This window comes from Lynx canadensis, chromosome B4 (genome assembly GCF_007474595.2).
Source record: "Lynx canadensis isolate LIC74 chromosome B4, mLynCan4.pri.v2, whole genome shotgun sequence".
NCBI lineage: Eukaryota > Metazoa > Chordata > Mammalia > Carnivora > Felidae > Lynx > Lynx canadensis.
The window spans coordinates 75,870,590-75,895,876 of NC_044309.1; the positions used below are offsets into that span (position 1 = coordinate 75,870,590).

At 38.5% G+C, this 25,287-nt stretch overlaps 1 protein-coding gene across 1 annotated transcript in view; it reads left to right on the forward strand.

Moving 5' to 3' along the window:
• Nucleotides 1-1,179: 1,179 nt before the first annotated feature.
• SPATS2 (spermatogenesis associated serine rich 2) overlaps nucleotides 1,180-25,287 on the forward strand; it is a gene marked incomplete at its 5' end in the record, with an annotated part of 49,687 nt that continues 25,579 nt past the window's right edge. The window contains 5 exon segments of the mRNA XM_030322256.1: nucleotides 1,180-1,278; nucleotides 11,782-11,890; nucleotides 13,030-13,079; nucleotides 22,399-22,660; nucleotides 24,603-24,782. Of these exon segments, the coding sequence (XP_030178116.1) occupies nucleotides 1,180-1,278; nucleotides 11,782-11,890; nucleotides 13,030-13,079; nucleotides 22,399-22,660; nucleotides 24,603-24,782 (700 nt within the window).

A 25,287-nucleotide genomic window follows, 5' to 3' on the forward strand; every position in this document is an offset into this window, starting at 1 on the left:
ATAGCAGCCTCTTTTCTCAAAATTTCTCCTTTTACTTGCTTTGTTGAAATTCTAACTCCCAAGCTACTCCCAAGTATGGTGCATGGATCAGCAATGTTGATACTACCTTAGAGTATAAATCTCAGGTGACAAGCCAAACTAGTGAATCAGAACCTGCATTTTTAAAAATTTATTTACTTTGAGAGAGAGCACACACACTCGAGTGGGGGAGGGGCAGAGAAACAGGGAGAAAGAGAATGTCAAGCAGACTCCGTGCTGTCATCGCAGAGCCAGTGTGGGGCTTGCAAACCATGAGATTGTGACTTGAGTCGAAATCAAGAGTCGGATGCTTAACCAGCTGAGCCACCCAGGCGCCCTAGAACCTGCATTTGAACCTAAGTTTCCCCAGATAAGTATCCACATCAGAATTTGGGAAGCATTCTAACCATTTCCTGCCATTGCATCTCATTAGATTAAAACCAGGTTGTCAAGTGTTAAGGCTGAGGTAATTCATTGATTACGTAGTCACTGGTAAAGAAACTGACTAAATTTGCAGATCACCTTTTCTTTATAAGCACAGGGAAGCCAAACTCTTTTCTGTAATCAATTTGCGCTGAATTTTCCCGTATTGTGCTGGTAGTGTAAACTCAGGTACGTTGCTTCATCAAGCACTGTGTTGGGGATACAAACATGAATGTATTCAGGGATTTGTAGTCTAAGAACATGATATGTGTAGTGCAGTCTAGAAGATGGAAATTAGTTTCATGTATTGTTATTAATAGTGGTACAGAAGCTCTCAGGCTCACTCACAGTTTCAGATTCATTAGTGTCAAATTTTACCGTGGGGAACTATTTACTTGCCACATTTTAAAAGGGCCTTTTAAATTAAGATAGGATAGTTAAAGATATCAAGGATTACTGGACAGTCTAATATAGTTGATGTATTTAGTGTTTTTCTCAAGCTCTTGGCAGTTTCAGTTAAATCAGATTTTATAATTTTAACCCAAATGAAGTTATATATATATTATATATTTATATATAATATATATATTATATATTTATATATATAATATATATATATATAATAGAATTTGCAAAATAACAAAACTAAGTCGTTGTTAATTGTTTATGGGAGGAAATCAGCTGGTATGGTTTGGGGATGGATCACATATTAGTTTTGGATCATGTTGAATATATTTTTTCCTTCTTATTCTTTCAGATACATCAGGATTCATTTTTGATTTGCAGTCCAATACTGTACTGGCCCAAGGAGGAGCTTTTGAGAACATGAAGGAGAAGGTATGACTACTTACTGTGGATAGTAAGCTTGAATGTCACAGTAAAATTTAGGTACTAATACAATCAGTGGCTACACAAACTCATTTAGAAAGTGAAATATGATTTTCTTTGCATAACTAATATCACAAATATTAGTTAATATTATAACAAATAATACTTATGGCTAAGTGTGTATCTTATTTGGCAACATTCTTCAAGGAACAACTTGAATAGAATCTTTCATTTGGAGAGGATTTTTTTTTTAATTTTTTTTTAATGTTTGTGTGTGTGTGTGTGTGTGTGTGTGTGTGTGAGAGAGAGAGAGAGAGAGAGAGAGAGAGAGAGAGAGAGAGAGAATGAGCAGGAGAAGGGCAGAGAGGGAGGAAGACACAGAATCCGAAGCAGGCTTCAGATCTCCATGCTGTCAGTACACAGGGCTCAAGCTCACGAACTGTTGAGATCATGACCTGGGCCAAAGTCAGAAACTTAACCAACTGAGCCACCCAGGTGCCCCTGATTTGGAGAGGATTCTTAACTCCAGGAGAGTTTAGTGCAAGAAGATAAATAGCTCTTCCAAGTAATATTCCTATGGAAGAAAACCAAGTGTTTTTAGTAATATAGCCCTTAATGAGTTTTATTGAGAAAAACATAAGATAAAAGCTTTATTGCTTTCTCTGTCTTATTAAGAAAAGTATATTGTTGATTATAGAGTCATAGATATACTGTATTGGTTGAATAATATAAACACTTTCATATTTTAGGTTATCAGAATCTTACCTTATCATTGTATCTAAGTTTTGCCTACAGTTCATTTTATAGTGATCAGTACTAAGTATTTTGCTCATCTCAAAAATGTACATTACAGGGGCGCCTGGGTGGTGCAGTCGGTTAAGCGTCCGACTTCAGCCAGGTCATGATCTCGCGGTCCGTGAGTTCGAGCCCCGTGTCAGGCTCTGGGCTGATGGCTCAGAGCCTGGAGCCTGTTTCCGATTCTGTGTCTCCCTCTCTCTCTGCCCCTCCCCCGTTCATGCTCTGTCTCTCTCTGTCCCAAAAATAAATAAACGTTGAAAAAAAAATTAAAAAAAATGTGTATTACAAATTAGCCCTCTTTGGATTACACTTTATATACCTTCCCATTTCTATGGTTTTAAACCTTATCATTGTTCAGTAAGCCTGAAACAAACAAAAAAAAAAAGGGTAGAATGATATGAAAGCAAGTGTACTAAAAAGACTTAGGTTGTAATACAGACTCTGCTTATTACTTAGACAAGATACTTTACTTCTCTTCATATATAAAAGTACTTCCTTTTCAAGCAATATGGTTGACTGAAGAACCTGAAAACATTCCTGTTATAAAATACCTACAAATACAGAATGAAAAGTAACATACATGATTTAAAAATGCATAGCATGGGGGCACCTGGGTGGCTTAGTTGGTTAAGCATCCAACTTCAGCTCAGGTCATGATCTTGCGGTTCATGGTTTTGAGCCCCACATTGGGTTCTGTGCTGACAGCTCAGAGCCTGGAGCCTGCTTCAGATTCTATGTCTCCCTCTCTCTCTGCCCCTACTCTGCTCATGCTCTGTCTTTCAAAAATAAATTAAAACATAAATAAATACATACATACATACATACATAAACAAATACAAATTTAAAAAATGCATAGCCCAACACAAAAAAGTTAAGGAAATCCCTGGGGGCCAAAAATATAGAGGGCATTAAAAACCAGCGTGTTAAGCCTGAGCTAGGTAACTGTGAAACATTTTGCCAGTGTCAGTAACAAATGGGTTTTACCACTCAGGTCCCCAAGGCTTGTCCTAGGTTAGGAATTGGAGCTAAGATCTTACATGAAATTGAGATCCTAAAAATATTTCACCTTTAGGGAAAGGGTGAACTAGAACAAATCTTCCCACTGACTTCTGAACACAATATTCTTACTATGCATGTTTAAGAGGGATATTTCAAAAAACAAAGAGGGACGTCTGCGTGGCTCAGTGAGTTAAGCATCTGACTCGATTTTGGCTTAGGTCACGATATCACAGTTCACTAGTTTGAGCTTGGGGTTGGGCTGTGCACTGACAACACGTGCACAGAGCCTGCTTGGAATTCTGTCTCCTTTCTCTGCCCCTCCCCTGCTTGTGCTCTCTCTCAAAAATAAACAGACTTTTAAAAATATACAAAAGGATTGAAAATAAATCTTAAATTGTGTGTTTTATCATTATTAACATTATATTGTAGTTTATTAATATTATTTTTCAATATTATAGAATAAAGCAAATTAGTAAATAATTTAATGTTTTTAGGACCTGAAATAGCATACAGAGAAGAGAGATATGTTTAAAATTATATAAGAAAAAGCCTTTTAATGTTATGTTTGAATTGAAAGTATTATTTTGAATTCAAGTTGTAAAAAATGAAATCTCCTAACTCTATCCACTGAAAAAAATCTAGAAATAATGACTCCCCAGTAACAATAAACATACCTAGCTCTTAGATACTGGTTTCTAACTACTGCTGCCTACCAAAAAGAGCCAGGTCTTCTTGGAGAAATAGCCAATTTCACATTTTGCAGTGAGACAAGAAATGAAAATTAGAAGGATTGGAAAGAAAGAAAAAAATGGTTGTTATTTGTAGACCATACTATTATTTTCTATCTACATACACAAGCTAAGAAAGTTAGAAATTATAATAATTCATCAAATTCTTTTAATTCATTTAATTGCTGGGTATTAAATTGATATACCAAAAGGAAAACAGAATAGCAGTTGTAAATGGTGTATTTTTTATCTCCAATCTCCCAGAGTGGAGGTGGGTGGGAGGAGAATGGATGAAATAGATAAAGGGGATTAAGAGTACGCTTATCTTTTTTTTTTTTTTTTTTTTTTATGAAATTTATTGACAAATTGGTTTCCATACAACACCCAGTGCTCATCCCAAAAGGTGCCCTCCTCAATACCCATCACCCACCCTCCCCTCCCTCCCACCCCCCATCAACCCTCAGTTTGTTCTCAGTTTTTAACAGTCTCTTATGCTTTGGCTCTCTCCCACTCTAACCTCTTTTTTTTTTTTTTTTTTCCTTCCCCTCCCCCATGGGTTCCTGTTAAGTTTCTCAGGATCCACATAAGAGTGAAACCATATGGTATCTGTCTTTCTCTGTATGGCTTATTTCACTTAGCATTACACTCTCCAGATCCATCCACGTTGCTACAAAGGGCCATATTTCATTTTTTCTCATTGCCACATAGTACTCCATTGTGTATATATACCACAATTTCTTTATCCATTCATCAGTTGATGGACATTTAGGCTCTTTCCATACTTTGGCTATTGTTGAGAGTGCTGCTATGAACATTGGGGTACAAGTGCCCCTATGCATCAGTACTCCTGTATCCCTTGGATAAATTCCTAGCAGTGCTATTGCTGGGTCATAGGGTAGGTCTATTTTTAATTTTCTGAGGAACCTCCACACTGCTTTCCAGAGCGGCTGCACCAATTTGCATTCCCACCAACAGTGCAAGAGGGTTCCCGTTTCTCCACATCCTCTCCAGCATCTATAGTCTCCTGATTTGTTCATTTTGGCCACTCTGACTGGCGTGAGGTGATACCTGAGTGTGGTTTTGATTTGTATTTCCCTGATAAGGAGCGACGCTGAACATCTTTTCATGTGCCTGTTGGCCATCTGGATGTCTTCTTTAGAGAAGTGTCTATTCATGTTTTCTGCCCGTTTCTTCACTGGGTTATTTGTTTTTCGGGTGTGGAGTTTGGTGAGCTCTTTATAGATTTTAGATACTAGCCCTTTGTCCGATATGTCATTTGCAAATATCTTTTCCCATTCCGTTGGTTGCCTTTTAGTTTTGTTGGTTGTTTCCTTTGCTGTGCAGAAGCTTTTTATCTTCATAAGGTCCCAGTAATTCACTTTTGCTTTTAATTCCCTTGCCTTTGGGGATGTGTCGAGTAAGAGATTGCTACGGCTGAGGTCAGAGAGGTCTTTTCCTGCTTTCTCCTCTAAGGTTCTGATGGTTTCCTGTCTCACATTTAGGTCCTTTATCCATTTTGAGTTTATTTTTGTAAATGGTGTGAGAAAGTGGTCTAGTTTCAACCTTCTGCATGTTGCTGTCCAGTTCTCCCAGCACCATTTGTTAAAGAGGCTGTCTTTTTTCCATTGGATGTTCTTTCCTGCTTTGTCAAAGATGAGTTGGCCATACGTTTGTGGGTCTAGTTCTGGGGTTTCTATTCTATTCCATTGGTCTGTGTGTCTGTTTTTGTGCCAATACCATGCTATCTTGATGATGACAGCTTTGTAGTAGAGGCTAAAGTCTGGGATTGTGATGCCTCCTGCTTTGGTCTTCTTCTTCAAAATTCCTTTGGCTATTCGGGGCCTTTTGTGGTTCCATATGAATTTTAGGATTGCTTGTTCTAATTTCGAGAAGAATGCTGGTGCAATTTTGATTGGGATTGCATTGAATGTGTAGATAGCTTTGGGTAGTATTGACATTTTGACAATATTTATTTTTCCAATCCATGAGCAGGGAATGTCTTTCCATTTCTTTAAATCTTCTTCAATTTCCTTCATAAGCTTTCTATAGTTTTCAGCATACAGATCCTTTACATCTTTGGTTAGATTTATTCCTAGGTATTTTATGCTTCTTGGTGCAATTGTGAATGGGATCAGTTTCTTTATTTGTCTTTCTGTTGCTTCATTGTTAGTGTATAAGAATGCAACTGATTTCTGGACATTGATTTTGTATCCTGCAACTTTGCTGAATTCATGTATCAGTTCTAGCAGACTTTTGGTGGAGTCTATCGGATTTTCCATGTATAATATCATGTCGTCTGCAAAAAGCGAAAGCTTGACTTCATCTTTGCCAATTTTGATGCCTTTGATTTCCTTTTGTTGTCTGATTGCTGATGCTAGAACTTCCAGCACTATGTTAAACAACAGCGGTGAGAGTGGGCATCCCTGTCGTGTTCCTGATCTCAGGGAGAAAGCTCTCAGTTTTTCCCCGTTGAGGATGATGTTAGCTGTGGGCTTTTCATAAATGGCTTTTATGATCTTTAAGTATGTTCCTTCTATCCCGACTTTCTCAAGGGTTTTTATTAAGAAAGGGTGCTGGATTTTGTCAAAGGCCTTTCCTGCATCGATTGACAGGATCATATGGTTCTTCTCTTTTTTTTTGTTAATGTGATGTATCACGTTGATTGATTTGCGAATGTTGAACCAGCCCTGCATCCCAGGAATGAATCCCACTTGATCATGGTGAATAATTCTTTTTATATGCTGTTGAATTCGATTTGCTAGTATCTTATTGAGAATTTTTGCATCCATATTCATCAGGGATATTGGCCTGTAGTTCTCTTTTTTTACTGGGTCTCTGTCTGGTTTAGGAATCAAAGTAATACTGGCTTCATAGAATGAGTCTGGAAGTTTTCCTTCCCTTTCTATTTCTTGGAATAGCTTGAGAAGGATAGGTATTATCTCTGCTTTAAACGTCTGGTAGAACTCCCCTGGGAAGCCATCTGGTCCTGGACTCTTATTTGTTGGGAGATTTTTGATAACCGATTCAATTTCTTCGCTGGTTATGGGTCTGTTCAAGCTTTCTATTTCCTCCTGATTGAGTTTTGGAAGAGTGTGGGTGTTCAGGAATGTGTCCATTTCTTCCAGGTTGTCCAATTTGTTGGCATATAATTTTTCATAGTATTCCCTGATAATTGTTTGTATCTCTGAGGGATTGGTTGTAATCATTCCATTTTCATTCATGATTTTATCTATTTGGGTCATCTCCCTTTTCTTTTTGAGAAGCCTGGCTAGAGGTTTGTCAATTTTGTTAATTTTTTCAAAAAACCAACTCTTGGTTTCGTTGATCTGCTCTACAGTTTTTTTAGATTCTATATTGTTTATTTCTGCTCTGATCTTTATTATTTCTCTTCTTCTGCTGGGTTTAGGCTGCCTTTGCTGTTCTGCTTCTAGTTCCTTTAGGTGTGCTGTTAGATTTTGTATTTGGGAGTTTTCTTGTTTCTTGAGATAGGCCTGGATTGCAATGTATTTCCCTCTCAGGACTGCCTTCGCTGCATCCCAAAGCGTTTGGATTGTTGTATTTTCATTTTCGTTTGTTTCCATATATTTTTTGATTTCTTCTCTAATTGCCTGGTTGACCCACTCATTCATTAGTAGGGTGTTCTTTAACCTCCATGCTTTTGGAGGCTTTCCAGACTTTTTCCTGTGGTTGATTTCAAGCTTCACAGCATTGTGGTCTGAAAGTATGCATGGTATAATTTCAATTCTTGTAAACTTATGAAGGGCTGTTTTGTGACCCAGTATATGATCTATCTTGGAGAATGTTCCATGTGCACTCGAGAAGAAAGTATATTCTGTTGCTTTGGGATGCAGAGTTCTAAATATATCTGTCAAGTCCATCTGATCCAATGTCTCATTCAGGGCCCTTGTTTCTTTACTGACCGTGTGTCTAGATGATCTATCCTTTTCTGTAAGTGGGGTGTTAAAGTCCCCTGCAATTACCACATTCTTATCAATAAGGTTGCTTCTGTTTATGAGTAATTGTTTTATATATTTGGGGGCTCCGGTATTCGGCGCATAGACATTTATAATTGTTAGCTCTTCCTGATGGATAGACCCTGTAACTATTATATAATGTCCTTCTTCATCTCTTGTTACAGCCTTTAATTTAAAGTCTAGTTTGTCTGATATAAGTATGGCTACTCCAGCTTTCTTTTGGCTTCCAGTAGCATGATAAATAGTTCTCCATCCCCTCACTCTGAATCTAAAGGTGTCCTCAGGTCTAAAATGAGTCTCTTGTAGACAGCAAATAGATGGGTCTTGTTTTTTTATCCATTCTGATACCCTATGTCTTTTGGTTGGCGCATTTAATCCATTTACATTCAGTGTTATTATAGAAAGATACGGGTTTAGAGTCATTGTGATGTCTGTATGTTTTATGCTTGTAGTGATGTCTCTGGTACTTTGTCTCACAGGGTCCCCCTTAGGATCTCTTGTAGGGCTGGTTTAGTGGTGACAAATTCCTTCAGTTTTTGTTTGTTTGGGAAGACCTTTATCTCTCCTTCTATTCTAAATGACAGATTTGCTGGATAAAGGATTCTCGGCTGCATATTTTTTCTGTCTAGCACACTGAAAATCTCGTGCCAATTCTTTCTGGCCTGCCAAGTTTCAAAAGAGAGATCAGTCACGAGTCTTATAGGTCTCCCTTTATATGTGAGGGCACGTTTACCCCTTGCTGCTTTCAGAATTTTCTCTTTATCCTTGTATTTTGCCAGTTTCACTATGATATGTCGTGCAGAAGATCGATTCAAGTTACGTCTGAAGGGAGTTCTCTGTGCCTCTTGGATTTCAATGCCTTTTTCCTTCCCCAGTTCAGGGAAGTTCTCAGCTATGATTTCTTCAAGTACCCCTTCAGCACCTTTCCCTCTCTCTTCCTCCTCTGGGATACCAATTATGCGTATATTATTTCTTTTTAGTGTATCACTTAGTTCTCTAATTTTCCCCTCATACTCCTGGATTTTTTTATCTCTCTTTTTCTCAGCTTCCTCTTTTTCCATAACTTTATCTTCTAGTTCACCTATTCTCTCCTCTTCCTCTTCCATCCGAGCTGTGGTGGTTTGCATTTTGTTTTGCATTTCCTTTAAAGCGTTTTTCAGCTCCTCGTGACTGTTCCTTAGTCCCTTGATCTCTGTAGCAAGAGATTCTCTGCTGTCCTGTATACTGTTTTCCAGCCCAGCGATTAATTTTATGACTATTATTCTAAATTCACTTTCTGTTATATTATTTAAATCCTTTTTGATCAGCTCATTAGCTGTTGTTATTTCCTGGAGATTCTTCTGAGGGGAATTCTTCCGCTTGGTCATTTTGGATAGTCCCTGGTGTGGTGAGGACCTGCAGGGCACTTCCCCTGTGCTGTGGTGTATAACTGGAGTTGGTGGGCGGGGCCGCAGTCAGTCCTGATGTCTGCCCCCAGCCCACCGCTGGGGCCACAGTCAGACTGGTGTGTGCCTTCTCTTCCCCTCTCCTAGGGGCGGGATTCACTGTGGGGTGGCGTGGCCCGTCTGGGCTACTTGCACACTGCCAGGCTTGTGGTGCTGGGGATCTGGCGTATTAGCTGGGGTGGGTAGGCAAGGTGCACGGCGGCAGGGGGGGCAGGCTTAGCTCGCTTCTCCTTAGGTGATCCACTTCAGGAGGGGCCCTGTGGCAGCCGGAGGGAGTCAGATCCGCTGCCGGAGGTTTGGCTCCGCAGAAGCACAGAGTTGGGTGTTTGCGCGGAGCGAGCAATTTCCCTGGCCGGAACCGGTTCCCTTTGGGATTTTGGCCGGGGGGATGGGCGGGGGAGATGGCGCTGGCGAGCGCCTTTGTTCCCCGCCAAACTGAGCTCTGTCGTCCGGGGGCTCCGCAGCTCACCCTCCCTTTGTCCTCCAGCCTTCCCGCTTTCCGAGCAGAGCTGTTAACTTATGACCTCCCAGACGCTAAGTCGCGCTTGCTGTCTGAACACAGTCCGTCAGGCCCCTCCGCTTTTGCAAGCCGGACTCGGGGGCTCTGCTTGGCCGGCAAGCTGCCCCTCCGCCCCGGCTCCCTCCCGCCAGTCCGTGGAGCGCGCACCGCCTCGCCGCCCTTCCTACCCTCTTCCGTGGGCCTCTCGTCTGCACTTGGGTCCGGTGACTCCGTTCTGCTAATCCTCTGGCGGTTTTCTGGGTTATTTAGGCAGGTGTAGGTGGAATCTAAGTGATCAGCAGGACGCGAGGTGAGCCCAGCGTCCTCCTACGCCGCCATCTTCCCAGAATCCAAGAGTACGCTTATCTTGATAAGCATTAGAAATGTATAGAATCATCGAATCATTATGTTCTATACCTGAAACTAATATAACACTGTATGTTAATTATACTTGAATTTAAAAAAAAATCCTTAGGAATAAGTCTGACAAAATTGGCATATCTATTTCTTTTTTAGTTTATTTGTTTATTTTGAGAGAGAGAGAGGAAGAGGGAGGGAGAGAGAGAGACAGAGAAGAGGGAGGGAGGGAATCCCAAGCAGGCTCCGTGTGTCCACGCAGAGCCCAGTGTGGGTCTCAGACTCACAAACCATGAGATCGTGACCTGAGCTGAAACCAAGAGTTGGACGGTTAAGTGATTGAGTCACCCAGACACCCCGGCATATCTGTTTTAAAGAACATTTTGGCATTATGTCATGAATTTGTAGATGCTCTGATATTCAGGAATTCTAGTGGTTTTACACAATAGAGACCTTCTCTCATTGTTCCAAGAAGATATGATTTTTTTTTCTTTTTTTTAATTGCTTACAATATGATAAACATTGTTTTAGGCACTGAAGAATCAGCAGCAAATTAGCATAGGAATATTCATTCCAGCATTTTTCATAACAGCCAAATATTGGAAACAATGTAAGTGCCCATCAACAGAATGAATAAATTGGCTATATTCATACAATGGAAATGCTGTGTAACGGTTCAAATAAATAAAATATGCATTTATCAACACACACAAAAATCTAAAAAAACAATGTTATATGAAAAAAGCGAATTGCATATACACATGTATTGTATGATAATATTTATGTAAGGCAAACAATAGTATATATTACCTATGATATATACATACATCATAAAAGTGCGAAAACATGTATCAGAATAAAACCAAATTCAAGGCAGAAAATCTCTGTGAAGAGGAGGGAGATGGGATTTATGAGGGACTTCATGGGGGCCTCAGTTGCCATCTATTTTATTAAGCTGATTATCATGTAGTGAATGTCCATTATGTTTTGTATGCCTGAAACAGTTTATAATAAATTATCCTTATAGTGTTATTATATAATTAAATGATATGAAGTAAAAATGTTTTTGAGGGGTGCCTGGGTGGCTTAGTTGGTTAAATGTCGACTTTGGCTCAGGTCATGATCTCGCAGTTTGTGAGTTCGAGCCCCGTGTCGGACTCTGTGCTGACAGCGCAGAGCCTGGAGCCTACTTTGGATTCTGTATCTGTCTGTCTGTCTGTCTCTCTCTCTGCCCCTCCCCCGCTTGCGCTTCTTCTCTGTCTCAAAAATAAATAAAGACATTAAAAAAATAAATTCTGAATTATTAAATTATTAAAAAAAGTTTTTGAAAAATGCTACTGAAAAATCTAAGTTGTTACTGTTGGTGGCTATTTACCTTTCTCCACAGTATGCTGAGATGAGGAAATGTTGATGCTAAATTAATACCTGATACCTGAATAAACCACCCTTTCTTGAAATAAAATCTGGCACATACCTTCTATTTCTAGAAATGTTCTGCTTTTCTAAGTTTTGAAATTAATTTTCTGTGTGCTCTTATCGTTCATCTGTTAATCATTTTCAGTGAGATGGTTGTATGTACTCTCACTGTCACTAAAGAGTGATACATACTGTTAAACATGAAACATCACTTTTTCTGTTATTTTCTATAATAGGCATCAGTTGCCAATTGACGAACTGATGTTAGAATTAAATAACCCTGTCATCTTTTCCAGATAAATGCAGTGCGTGCAATAGTTCCCAATAAGAGCAACAATGAAATCATCCTGGTTTTGCAGCACTTTGATAATTGTGTGGACAAAACAGTACAAGCGTTCATGGAAGGTAATCCTAACTCCGTTTTTTAATAAGTTTGTATTTGTTCAAATAAACGTTGCTTCAAACTTCTATTAACATTCGTTCAGCAATCTGATGTTTTATAGATGATATAGCAAACCCCAGGATAACATAATGTACCATGCCATTTTTTTTAAAGATATCTCTTAAAGATACCTCTTTCAGCCCTAGAAGTATCATTCATAAGCTATGTGATATCTTAGAATAAAAGACAAGCTGAGAAAATGCCATCATTTTACTCAAAATGTTCTCTGTTGGTTTTAAGAACAAATAGTATGGCTAGTGGTATAAGGTACTTGATTGGAATTGGGTTGAATAAGAATTTAAGAACCTCTTAGTGACAAAGCAGTGATCCAGCAGCCCAGCAACGGATGTCAAATTCAAGGACTCCACATTCTCTTCCAGGCTGCTATGCCATTTAGTGTGGTTCCTGCAAGTGATTCAAATGTAAGGGTTTGAGTTTCCTTGTCTGACATATGGAAGATTGGTGGGGTTAGCCAAGGCTTCAGTTTATAGAGTTGAGGAGTGTTTTATAAACTTCTTTCCACATAATTTGTTTTGAGAAAAACTTTGCTTGAAGCTGTTGCTTCGTTAAATATCAACGTCAGATTAGGTCTCCCTGTTTCTATTGTCCTGAATTTGTCAGTGTAGAATAAACAGACCCAAATACTGTAAGGTTTTTCTTTATCATCATCTGTTTTCTTTATAATGTTAGTATTTGGGTCTAGAATAGTGTATAGCTCTCTCTCAAGCAACATAGCCAAATGGTATTTGATCTTCCAGAGGGGAGAGGATAGCATATTTGGGCTAAAACCAGTTATCTTTGTATACTGTCTAAGCTTTATAAATAAAAGAATCTTCCAAATGGTCAGGCTGCGTTTCTCTCTTCTTAGAAGAACTTACAAAGGAAATTACATGGAGAAGGGGGGGGGGCCTAAATGGACAGATATTCCAAAAGGTAAATATGATAGGATTATCTCATCATATTAGCACTTAGACTTGAACCTTAACCTTTCCTATTAGGAACTTTGGAAATTCTCCAGCAATTACAAAATGCAGGGACACTAATTACCTTGTTGACCATGGATGTGGTAGGAGAGAAAATCTGTAGTTGGTTTCTTTTACAGGTAGCGCCAGTGAAGTACTCAAAGAATGGACAGTAACAGGCAAGAAAAAGGTAAAAATGAATTAAATTTACAAGCATGGTATTGGCATTTTTATCATTAAAAAATTTAGGCCCTGGGGTGCCTGGGTGGCTCAGTCAGTTAAGCTTCCGACTTCAGCTCAGGTCACGATCTCATGGCTCGTGAGTTTGAGCCCCACGTCAGGCTCTGTGCTGACAACTCAGATTCTATGTCTCCCTCTCTCTCTGACCCTCCCCTGCCCATGCATGTGCGTTCTCTCTCTCTCTCTCTCTCTCAAAAATAAATATTAAAAAAAGTTTTTGTAAATTTTAGGCCCTGCAAACATAATTGAAAGAAAAGATTTACATAGAAAAGATTTACATATGCCACTTCACTTCATGTGGTTAAAAAAAGTCTTCTGTGACATTAAAACACAGCTGTGTACATAGAGTACCACACAGTCTCTTCCGTGTGATTTAAGGCAGGAAACAGAATGACTTTGCCAGGGTGTAGTTGCTGAGGTAATATTACGGATGAAATGAGAGCATGTCGAGGATAGCAGAGCTCCTCTAAAGAAAGTGATCTAGTCCAGGGGTTTTCAGTATCATTCATATTGTACATCAATTAAAATAGCTTAAGATTTTTAGGTCAGACAACTGTGTTATATAGTCTCTGATATTAATGAGCTTTGACTTAAAGCCTTAGAAGGGGCTTTGTACTATTAGCTATGCAGAGGGAGCTTATGTTTCAGTTTAGGGAGGTAGAAGTCACTTGGGCTGTGGAGTTAATCAAAACTGGATTTATATCCTGTTCTACTACTTAACTGGCTTTGTAACATTGGAGTATTGTTAACTTTTGTATGCCGTGGTTTGTTCATCTCTAAAATAGGAAAATAATACTCAGCAAATATAAGTACCTGATACAATAGCTAACATGCTCATTCCCTGCTCCTTATCCACTTAAAACTAGAATGCTTTTGGGGTGCCTGGGTGGCTCAGTCGATTAAAGTCTGACTTTGGCTCATATCATGATCTCATGGCTCATGGATTCGAGCCCGCATCAGGCTCTGTGCAGACAGCTCGGAGCCTGGAGCCTGTTTCGGATTCTGTGTCTCCCTCTCTCTCTGTCCCTACCTCACTCATGCTCTGTCTCTGTCTGTCTGTCTGTCTCTCTCTCTCTCAAAATAAATAAACATTGAAAACAAAATTAAAAAAAAAAACAAAACTAGAATGCTTTCCCTAAAGAATGCTGGCTCATCTCAAAATGCTCCCCACAGCTCTTTACTGTAAATGTAGCTCCTTTAGGGGCACCTGGGTGGCTCATTCCATTAAGCGTCTGGCTTTCGGTTTTGACTCAGGTCAAGATATCACGGTTTATGAGATTGAGCCCCGCATCGGGCTCTGCACTGACAGCACGATACCTGCTTGGGATTCTCTCTCTCCCTCTCCCTCCTTCTCTCTTTCTCTCTCTCAAAATACATAAATAAGTATTTAAAGATAAATAAATACATCTAGCTCCTTTAGAAAATGCTTAAAGTACAGATTTTAATCAGGTATCTCTGGGAATAATAGTCTCTTTGGGATGCTCTTTTCCTGTATTCAGTTAGTGCTGCAGTTCTGGAATCCTTTCTTGATGACTCTAAATCACTTCATTAGGAGTTCTGTTAGGTCTTGACCAAACCAGGTTTGGCCCTAATGACTCTTGAAATGTTTTCCAAGTGGAACCTAGTACTTCTACTGATTCCCCTGAAGCGCTCTCCATACCTGTAATTTTGAGTATTTGCTTAACTTCTTCCCATTTTTTTCACCCAATATAAATAGCTATGTGTGCTACGAAGAACAGCAGTGTATTAATTTATTGCCCCAGGATAATAAGTTATTAGTAATATAAGATATACTTGAAGCTGGAAAAGCATATGTTGGAGACAAATAAATTTCTTAAAATTTAAAGAAAGAAAAATGGCTTCAGTTTGACCATCCCAAACGCCCAAATCCAGTCTGGTTAACTGTTGGGATTAATTCAATAGGATGTGACCATGAGCAGTTACTAAGATAGTTATCATATATGCGGAGCAGTGATGTGAAAACTTAGTTCACATGGAGGAAAGTAGTTAAGAGAAAGAAATGAAAGCTGTGGGGAGGAGACAATTATATCTAGAATACCCGCAGTGCTCCTGTTAGGGCCATCGAAAACGTTTGGGGGGATAGAAGGGATTGGGGAAAAATTGATTCAGTAATGTCAGTCTAGTTTTTTTTTTTTTTTTTTAATGTTTTTATTCACTTCTGAGACAGAGAGAGACAGAGCATGAGCAGGGGAGGGGCAGAGAGAGAGGGAGGCACAGGATCCGAAGCAGGCTCCAGGCTCTAAGCTGTTAGCCCAGAGCCCAACATGGGGCTCGAACTCACAGACTGTGAGACCATGACCCAAGCTGAAGTCGGACGCTCAACTGACTCAGCCACCCAGGAGCCCCTAGTCTTACAAATAGAATTAAGATTGCTACTAGAGCTGTTGTTTGTCAAGGTAAAAGGCAAAGGAGTTTTTGTTTAATTTTTCTATTTTCATAGGTAATATATTCATGTGGCTCAAAATTCAAAGCTATAAAAGATAATACACTGAAACATCTTTATCCCTTCCCTATTCCCCAGCCATTTGGCTTCCCACCCCAGAGGTAAACAGTATTGCCAATTTCTTATGTATTATCTGGGATACTTTATGTATATATAAGCAAACATGAATATATATTCTTCTCTTTGCCTGCTCTTTTTTTCGTGTAATATATTTTAGAGTGTATTCCATGTCAACATACAAAGAATTGTCTTGTTCTTTTTAAGGATGTATAGTCATTCTGCTGCTTGGATGCACCATAATTTATTTAACCAGTCCTTTATTGATCAACATTTGGGTCATTGCCAATGTTTTGTTACTATTAACAGTATTTCAGTGAATAACCTTATATATAATTTTGTACATGTGTCAGTATCGCCTAGGATAAATTCCTAGAAGTGGAATTGCTGGATCAAAGGATATGTGCATTTGTAATTTTGATAAATACTACCATACCAGATGACCATAGAGAGTACCACTTTGCATTCCCACAAAGTAGTATAGGAGAATGTTTGTTTCTCCATATTCTCAACCCTGTCAACTCTTTTTGACCTTTGCTAGTCCAAAATGAAAAATGATACTATAGTACATCAATTTTTGGAAATTTTTGAAAATTGTTATTAGTTCTTCTGTGTTTGGTGGAACTCACCAGTGAAGCCATTGCATCCAGGGCTTTTCTTTGTTGGGAGATTTTTTTTAAGTTTATTTATTTTGAGAGAGAGAAAGCATGAGTGGGGGAGGAGCAGAGAGAGAGAATCCCAAGCAGGCCTCACTCTGTCAGTGCTGAGCCCAGTGCAGGGCTCGAACTTGTGAACCATGAGATCATGACCTAAGCCGAAGTTGGATGCTTAACTGACTAAGCCACCAGGTGCCCCTGTTGGGAGATTTTCGATGACTGATTCAGTCTCTTTACTAGTTATAGGTCTGTTCATATTTTCTACATTTCTTCATGATTTAGTTTTGGTAGGTTTTGTGTTTCTTTGTTGGCATGCAGTTATTCAAAGTGTTCTCTTGTAATCCTTTTTATTTTTGTAGAATCTATAGTAATATCGCCACTTTCATTTTTGATTTTATTTTTTTTTAAATTTTTTTTTTTCAACGTTTATTTATTTTTGGGACAGAGAGAGACAGAGCATGAACGGGGGAGGGGCAGAGAGAGAGGGAGACACAGAATCGGAAACAGGCTCCAGGCTCTGAGCCATCAGCCCAGAGCCCGACGCGGGGCTCGAACTCACGGACCGCGAGATCGTGACCTGGCTGAAGTCGGACGCTTAACGGACTGCGCCACCCAGGCGCCCCGTCATTTTTGATTTTAGTAATTTGGGTCTTCTCTCTTTTTTTTTTCTTAGCCTTTCTAACTAAAGGTTTGTCAGTTGTGTTGATCTTTTCAGAGATTCAGCTTTTGGTTTCATTGATTTTTCTCTATTGCTTTTCTGTTCTTTATTTCATTTATCTCTGCTCTGATCTTTATTATTTCCTTCCTTCTACTAGCTTTGGGTTTTAGTTTGTTCTTTTCTAGTTCCTTAACTGCAAAGTTAAGTTGCTAATTTGAGATTATATGTAAGATATATATATATAATATATATAAATACTTTCTAATGTCAGCATTTACAGTTAGCAGTTTCCCCTTTAGCATCACTTTTGCTGTACTCTTTGAGTTTTGGTATGTGATATTTTCATTTTCATTCATCTCTAAGTATTTTCTAATTCCCCTTGTTATTTCTTCTTTGATCCATTTGTTCTTTAAAAATGTGCTAATTTCCAGGAGCGCCTGGGTGTCTCAGTCAGTGAAGCATCCGACTCTTGGTTTCAGCTCAGGTCATGATCTCATGGTTTGTGAGTTCAAGCCCCTCATCAGGCTCTGTGCTGACACTGTGGAGTCTGCTTGGAATTCTCTCTTTCCCTTTTCTCTGTCCTTCCTCCATTCACATTCTGTCTCTCCCTCTCTCATTTCTCTCTCTCTCTCTCTCTCTTTCTCTAAAAATAAACATTTTTTAAAGAGACATAAATTTTAAAAATGTGCTAATTTCCATAATATGAATTTTCCAATTGTCCTTTTGTTGATGTCTCACTTTATCCCATTTTGGTCGGAGAAGACACTTTGTATGATACATATCTTTTTAAAATATCTGTTGAAACTTCATTTGTATCCTTATGTATGGTCTATCCTGAAAAATGTACCATGTACATTCAAGAAGAGCATACGTGCTGTGCTGCTCTTGTTGGGTAGAGTGTTCTGTTTATGTCTGTTAGATCTAGTTGGTCTCTCATGTTGTTGGGTTTTTTTTTTAATTTTTTTTTAACATTTATTTATTTTTGAGACAGAGAGAGAGAGCATGAAGAGGGGAGGGTCAGAGGAAGAGGGAGACATAGAATCTGAAACAGGCTCCAGGCTCTGAGCTGTCAGCACAGAGCCCGACGTGGGGCTCGAACCCACAGACCGCGAGATCGTGACCTGAGCCGAAGTTGGACGCTTAACCGACTGAGCCACCCAGGCACCCCTGTCATGTTGTTTAAATTCTCTGTTTCTTTACTTATCTTCTGTCTGGTTGTTCTGTCCATTGTTGTGAGTAGGATATTGAAGTCTCCAAGTATTATTGTACAACCGTTTTTCCCTTTAATTCTGCTGGGTTTTGCTTCACGTATTTTGATAGTCTGTCATTAGGTGTACACATGTTTATAATTGTTATATCTTCTTGTATTAAGCCTTTTATTAATATATAATGTGTTTCTTTGTCTCTTATAACCTTTTTTAATTTAAAGTCTATAGGCTTTATTTAAAGTCTAAAGGCTATATTAATAGCCCCAGCTCTCTTTTGGTTACTATTTGCATGGAATACATTTTTCCATCCTTCCACTTTCAGTCTATTTGTGTCTTTGAATCTAAAGTGAGTCTCTTGTAAACAGCATATAGTTGGATTATGTGTATTTATCCATTTTGTCAATCTCTGTCTTTTGATTGTAGAGTTTTATCAATTTACCTTTAAAGTAATTACTGATAAGGAAGGACTTCTGTCATTGTGCTATTTGTTTTCCATTTGTTTTTAACTTTTTTTCTATCCCTCATTTTTTGCATTACTGTCTTCTTTTGAGTTTAATCTGTTATTTATACTGAAATGTTTGAGTTCTTTTCTCATTTCCTTTTGTGTATATTTTATAGCTATTTTCATTGTGGTTACTATGGAGATTACATTTAATATCCTAAAGTTTTAACACTAATTTGAAATTATACCAGTTTATATTCAATAACATACAAAAACTCTGTTCCTTTACAGCTCCATCCCCACTTCTTTTGGTTGTTGATGTCACAGAATTATATCTTAATACATTGTGTTCCCCAAAGCATAAACTAATAATTCTTTTATTTTTATTTACTTATATTTTTTTATTATTTTTATTTTCTTAATGTTTATTTTTGAGAGACAGAGAGAGTAATAGTGGGGGAGGGGCAGAAAGAGAAGGAGACAGAGGATCCAAAGTGGGCTCTTCACTGATTGCTGTGAGCCGGAGGCAGGGTTTGAACTCATGAACCTCAAGATCATGACCTGAGTTGAAGTCTGATGCTTAACCAACTGAGTCACCCAGGTGCCCCAAACTAATAATTCTTTTAAATGCATTAGTCTCATGGGGCACCTGGGTGGCTCAGTCAGTTGAGCGTCCGACTTTGGCTCAGGTCATGATCTCGCAGTTCCTGGGTTCAAGCCCCGCCTTGGGCTCTGTACTGACAGCTCGGAGCCTAGAGCCTGCTTCAGATTCTGTATCTCCCTCTCTCTCTGGCCCTTCCCCTCTCGAGCTCCGTCTCTCTCTCTCTCAAAAATAAAACATTAAAAAAATTTTAAATGCATTAGTCTCTTAAATTATGTACAAATAAGATCTGGAGTTACAAACCAAAGTAGATTTTAGATTAATAGTTTTTTTTTTTTTAACATATTAGTCTCTTAAATTATGCACAAAACCAAATATATAGTTACAAGCCATTATAATAATGCTGGCCTTTATAATTGCTCATGTACTTACCTTTACTGAGGTTTTTATTTTTTCATATGGCTTAAAATTACTGACTAGTGTCCTTTCATTTTATGTTGCAGGACTCCTTTGAACATTTCTTATAGGGCAGATCTGGTGGTCATGAACTTCCTCAGCTTTTATATATCTAGGAATATCTTAATTTCTCCTTTACTTAAAAAAAATTTTTTTTTAATTTTTTGAGAGAAAGTGAAAGAGTACATGAGCAGGGAGGGTTAAAGGGAGAGGGACAGAGAATCTCAAGCAGGCTCCATGACCAGCACGAAGTCTGACATGCGGGGCTCAGTCTCACAGACTGTGAGATCATGACCAGAGCCAAAATCAAGAGTGAGACACTTAACCAACTGAGGCACCCAGGCACCCCTCTCCTTCACTTTTGAAGGATAGTCTTGCCAGTTATAGGATTCTTGGTTGACCATACTTTTCTATTTCAGCGCTTTGAGTATATCCACATACTGCCTTCTGGCCTTCATGTTTCTGATGAGAAATCTGATGATTTTATTGAAGATTCCTTGTATGTGATGAGTGACTTCTCTCTTGCTGCTTTCGAGATTCTGTCTTTTGAAAGTTTGATTATAATGTGTCTCAGTGTGAATCTCCTTGAGTTCATCTTACTTAGAGTTAATTAGGCTTCTTGGGTGTTTATATTCATGTTTTTCATTAAATTTGGGAAGTTTTCAGCCATTATTTCTTTTTTAGATATCGTCAGATATTATTTCTGTCCCTTTATCTTCTTTTCAGACTTTCATGATGTGTATATTGGTCTACTTTTTGGTGTCCCACAGGTCCCTTAGATTCTATTCACTTTTCTTCAGTTTTTTTTTTTCTTTCCTCTTCCTCAGACTTTACAGTTTGCATTCTCCAATCTTCAAGTTCACAGATTTTTTTTCTTCTGCTGCTGAAATCTGCCTTTGAATCTTTCTAGTGAATTTTAAAATTTCAGTTATTCTATTTTTTAGCTCCAGTATTTCCTAATTAATTTCTTATTTTTTAATGTTTTTTTATAAGTGAAATCACTTGTTTGTTTTTGTTTTGAACGCTTATTTATTTTTGAGAGAAACAGAGACAGTGTGAGCAGGGGAGGGACAGAAAGAGAGGGAGACACAGAATCTGAAGCAGGCTCCAGGCTCCAAGCTGTCAGCACAGAGCCCGATGTGGAGCTTGAACTCATGAACCACGAGATCATGACCTGAGCTGAAGTCGGATGCTCAACCTACGGAGCCACCCAGGCGCCCCTTATGGATTTTTTAATGTATTTTTTGAGAGAGAGTGCAAACAGGGCGGTGGGGGGCGGGGGGGCATTCAGAGAGAGAGGGTGACACAGAATCTAAAGCAGGCTGCAGGCTCTCAGCTCTAACTCACAAACCCTGAGGTTATAACCTGAGCCGAAATCGGACACTTAACCAACTGAGCCACCTAGGCACCCCTCTTAACTAATTTCTTTTAGGTTTTCTATCTCTTTATTGACATTTACATTTTGTTCATACTTTGTTTTCTTGGCTTTGTCCAGATCTTCTTTTAATTTTTTGAGTATCTTTAAGACAGTTGTTTTGTTTTTTTTTAATTCCAGTTAACATACAGCATAATATTAGTTTCAGATGTACAATATAGTGATTCAACACTTCCGTATATCATCCAGTGCACTCTTTAATCTTCATCACCTACTTAACCCATCCCCCTATCCACCTCCCTTCTGGTTACCAAAGGCAGTTACTGTTGATTTTTTCCCTTTAAGTAGATCATACTTGTTTTTTGTAGTTGTGATTTTATGTTGAAAAACTGGACATTTGAATCTAATAATGTGATAACTTTGGAAATCAGATTCTGCCCCTTCCTCAGGATTTGCTATTTTTTTTATTATTGTTTGCTTTCTGGGGGCACTGCTCTTTTTATTTCCCTGGAAGTCACTCAGCCAAAGCTGGCAGGGCTTACAACAATGGGAGAAGGTGCAATAACAATGGATGCCTGACTCTTTGTCTACACTCCTGTGATCAAAAAAAGCAGCAGGGATCAGAGTGCAGATCCCCAAAATTTGGAGGACAGGGTCCTTTTTGTCTGCCCTGGCTCCCACAATGTGTGCGAGCTGCTCCAAGAACAGGTGCACAGCTGCCCGCACCCTAAGGTAACTGCTTCTATGAGAGGAGCTGATACTGACTGAGATTAACCACGATTTACTGTCCAGGTCTTCACCTGCAAATTTTAAGTCTTCAGTAGACTCCAGAGTTCCAAAATAGTTACATTACACAGATTCTGCCAGTGTAATTATTGTCTAGTGAGACAGATTACTAGTGCTTCCTCCTCTGTCATTGTCCCAGAATCCTCTGCAGTGCAGTTTTAATTTATGTCTCTTATTAGACTGAGGTTGCACTTCATTCCATGTGTTTGTATCCTACACCATTTTTTTCTATTGGGCTGTTGTTTTGTTTGTTTTTTGTTAGAGCTCTGTATAAATTTAACTTTTTGTATATAAGTTGGACGTATTTCACATTTTGTAATTTATCTTTTGATTTGGTGGGTTTTTCCATGCATACATTTTTTATATTTATGTGTTTGAGTTTATCCAAAGTATTTTACATACTTATTTTAGTCAGTAGTTCAAAATATACAAGAATGTGTTCAATTTTGGGGAGGGCATACGAGAAATTAATAACATTGATTGCCTTTGGGTAGCTAGAGTTACTTCTCTGGGTTGTGGGGTCTTCTTTTTCTTTTCTTTTTTTTCAAATCTTGAATAACCATTAGAACAAAAAGAAGAAAAGCAAACCAAAGCCTACAGCAGAAGCAAGTAACAGTATCCCAGATTCCAGTAAATCGGTTTCCATTCAAGAGGAACAGACTGTGCCTTCTTCAGAGAAAGGTGGTATTAATGGTTACCATGTCAACGGTGCCATCAATGATACTGAGTCTGTGGACTCACTCAGTGAAGGTATGGAGACACTTTCAATAGATGCCAGAGAATTGGAAGATCCTGAGTCTACTACACCAGATGTGCTGGATAGAACAGGTGAGTTTATTAACAGGTCTTTGAAAAGTTGTTTTCTGTTGAAAAATATAGGGGCTTCCTGGTTGAAAAAGCAGTCAATAAATTGAATTTAGTTAGTCTTTTATTTTTTAGTTTTTGTTGCCTTTTATATGAAAGAGTCAAATTTTGTACAGTTGATTCTTGAACAACGCAGTGTGGACTATGCAGGTCCACTTATTTGTGGATTTTTTTCCCCGAAAAAATATAATACAGTACTGCAAATATATTTTCTCTTCCTAATGATTTTTTTTTCCCAATGGTTTTCTTTTTTTTTTTTTTTTTTAATTTTTTTTTTTTCAACGTTTATTTATTTTTGGGACAGAGAGAGACAGAGCATGAACGGGCGAGGGGCAGAGAGAGAGGGAGACACAGAATCGGAAACAGGCTCCAGGCTCTGGGCCATCAGCCCAGAGCCTGACGCGGGGCTCGAACTCACGGACCGCGAGATCGTGACCTGGCCGAAGTCGGACGCTTAACCGACTGTGCCACCCAGGCGCCCCCCCAATGGTTTTCTTAATAGCATTTTCTTTTCTCTAGCTTACTTTATTGTAAGAATATTGGATATAATACATATAAAATACAAAACATGTTTATTGACTGTATGTTATTGGTAAAGCTTCTGATCAACAGTAGGCTTAAGTTTTGGAAGAGTCAAAGTTATATACAGATTTTCAACTGCAAGGAAGGGGGTCAGTGCCCTTAACCCCCACATTGTTCAAGGGTCAACTGTAGTTACCAAAGGCCTAACAAATATAGTTGTTATTCCATTGTCTTATATTTTAATTTTAGTTTAAGTCAGTCTTGTGGAAATCTTTTAACATAATAATCCCTCAGTAGTTAGAGATTATAGAAGGTGACCTTAAGACTTTTTAAATTGCTTATTATTAAGGACAATGATGATGATGAATTGATGTTGATGTTACTATTTTAGGGCCCAACACAGTGAGGAATATATAATAGTAACTGTAATCCCATGGCTTTCATGAGAAGTAGACTGTTGGTTTTTATTGTCCCACATTTGTTTTCTAGTAAAGAATTAAGATTAATGTTGTCAATTCAAATATCTTGCACATTTTTTGTTTTATTAACCATTTTGATGAATGTTGGGAAGATACTGGGAATATGTCTTTTAAAATTGGCTTTTTAATTACTTGGTTGTTAATCCATTTCCACTTGCTCTGTTGCTGCTATAGTTATTATGTAATGACAATTTAAAAGTTGTTCTGTACTTCTCAGATGTTCTTTTATTGATTAGCTTGCACACACAAAAAGACTTAGAGAAAAATATAGCACCTACGCTATAACCTCAAATAAACCAAAGATAGTCAGTGGCTTCCTTTTTTTTTTTTTTTTTTTTTTTCCTGAGCTAGCTCTTCTTTGATATCCTAACTCTTTGTGCTTTCCCTAAAGCTTTTAAAACTCTTGGGGTACCTGGCTGGCTCCGTTGGTGGAGCATGCAACTCCTGATTTGAATATTGTGAGTTCGATCCCCACGTTGGGTGTAGAGATAACTTTTTTAAAAAACTTAATAAATAAATAGATTAATAATAAAACTCTTCCTTCCCTGGAACAGTGTAAAACTCTTTTTTCCTCAATATAACTTACAGAAGTTATAAGAAATTAGTGCTTCTTTGTGCCCAGAGCTACCATGGTACAGGGAACAAGCTAGCTTATCTTGAGATGGGTTAACCCAGACTCATCCTTTTCATTCAGGATGAAGTTTAGGGCTGAGCCAGATGCTCCTGATAGTCTCGTCCAACTGATTCTGCTCTTTGTTCTATTTTGTCAGTTGTTTTTGTTCATAACCTTTCAGAGGCATAGTTTTACCTGAAACATTTTTACCTTTTTTATTTGTTTATACTTAAGACTGCTTGATTGATTTCCTCCTAACTTTTACTCTAAAATACTGGCCTTTCTTTGACAGGGTCCATGCTGGAGAATGGCATCTCTGATTTTGAGCCCAAGTCTTTGACTATGCAGTCTACTCAGAATTCTCAACAAAATAGGAATGCTGCGAAATCTCTCTCAAGACCTACCACAGCACCTCAGTTTTCAAATCTGGGGATGGAAGATTTTCCACTCTCTTCCACCAACAAAAAGCTAGGTAAATCAGAAGGCTACCTTTGAGAGAAAACAAAAAAAAAAAATTGTGCTTTTGGCTAGAGAGGGCAAATTTTCTCCTTGTTCCTCAGATAAGATCTCAGAGGTTAGCAGGTAATACTTTTTCTGTTTTTGAGGCAGCAACTACCCTTCCCTAACTCCCTGTACACAGTTGGAGTCTGAGAGTATTTTAGATGCTGTACAGTCTTGTTACAATGACAGGGATCCTTTTAGTGAATGAAAGTCAAACTCTACTGGCCAGAACGACTTTTCTACTAACAGTAACTTGTTTCTTTTATTTGCTTTACTACAACATTTTTGTACTGTTTCCTTCATTTTTATCTCCTGGTTGATTTAATAGTAAAAAGCTCTGCCAACTCTGACATGACGTTTTAAAGAAATCTTTTCATTTCTCTTCACAACTTCATGCGCTTACTAATATCTGTCAGACTGTAGCTTTAAACAAGATCGTTTCCTCTTAAGTAAGTGTGCAGTATCGACTGGTGGTA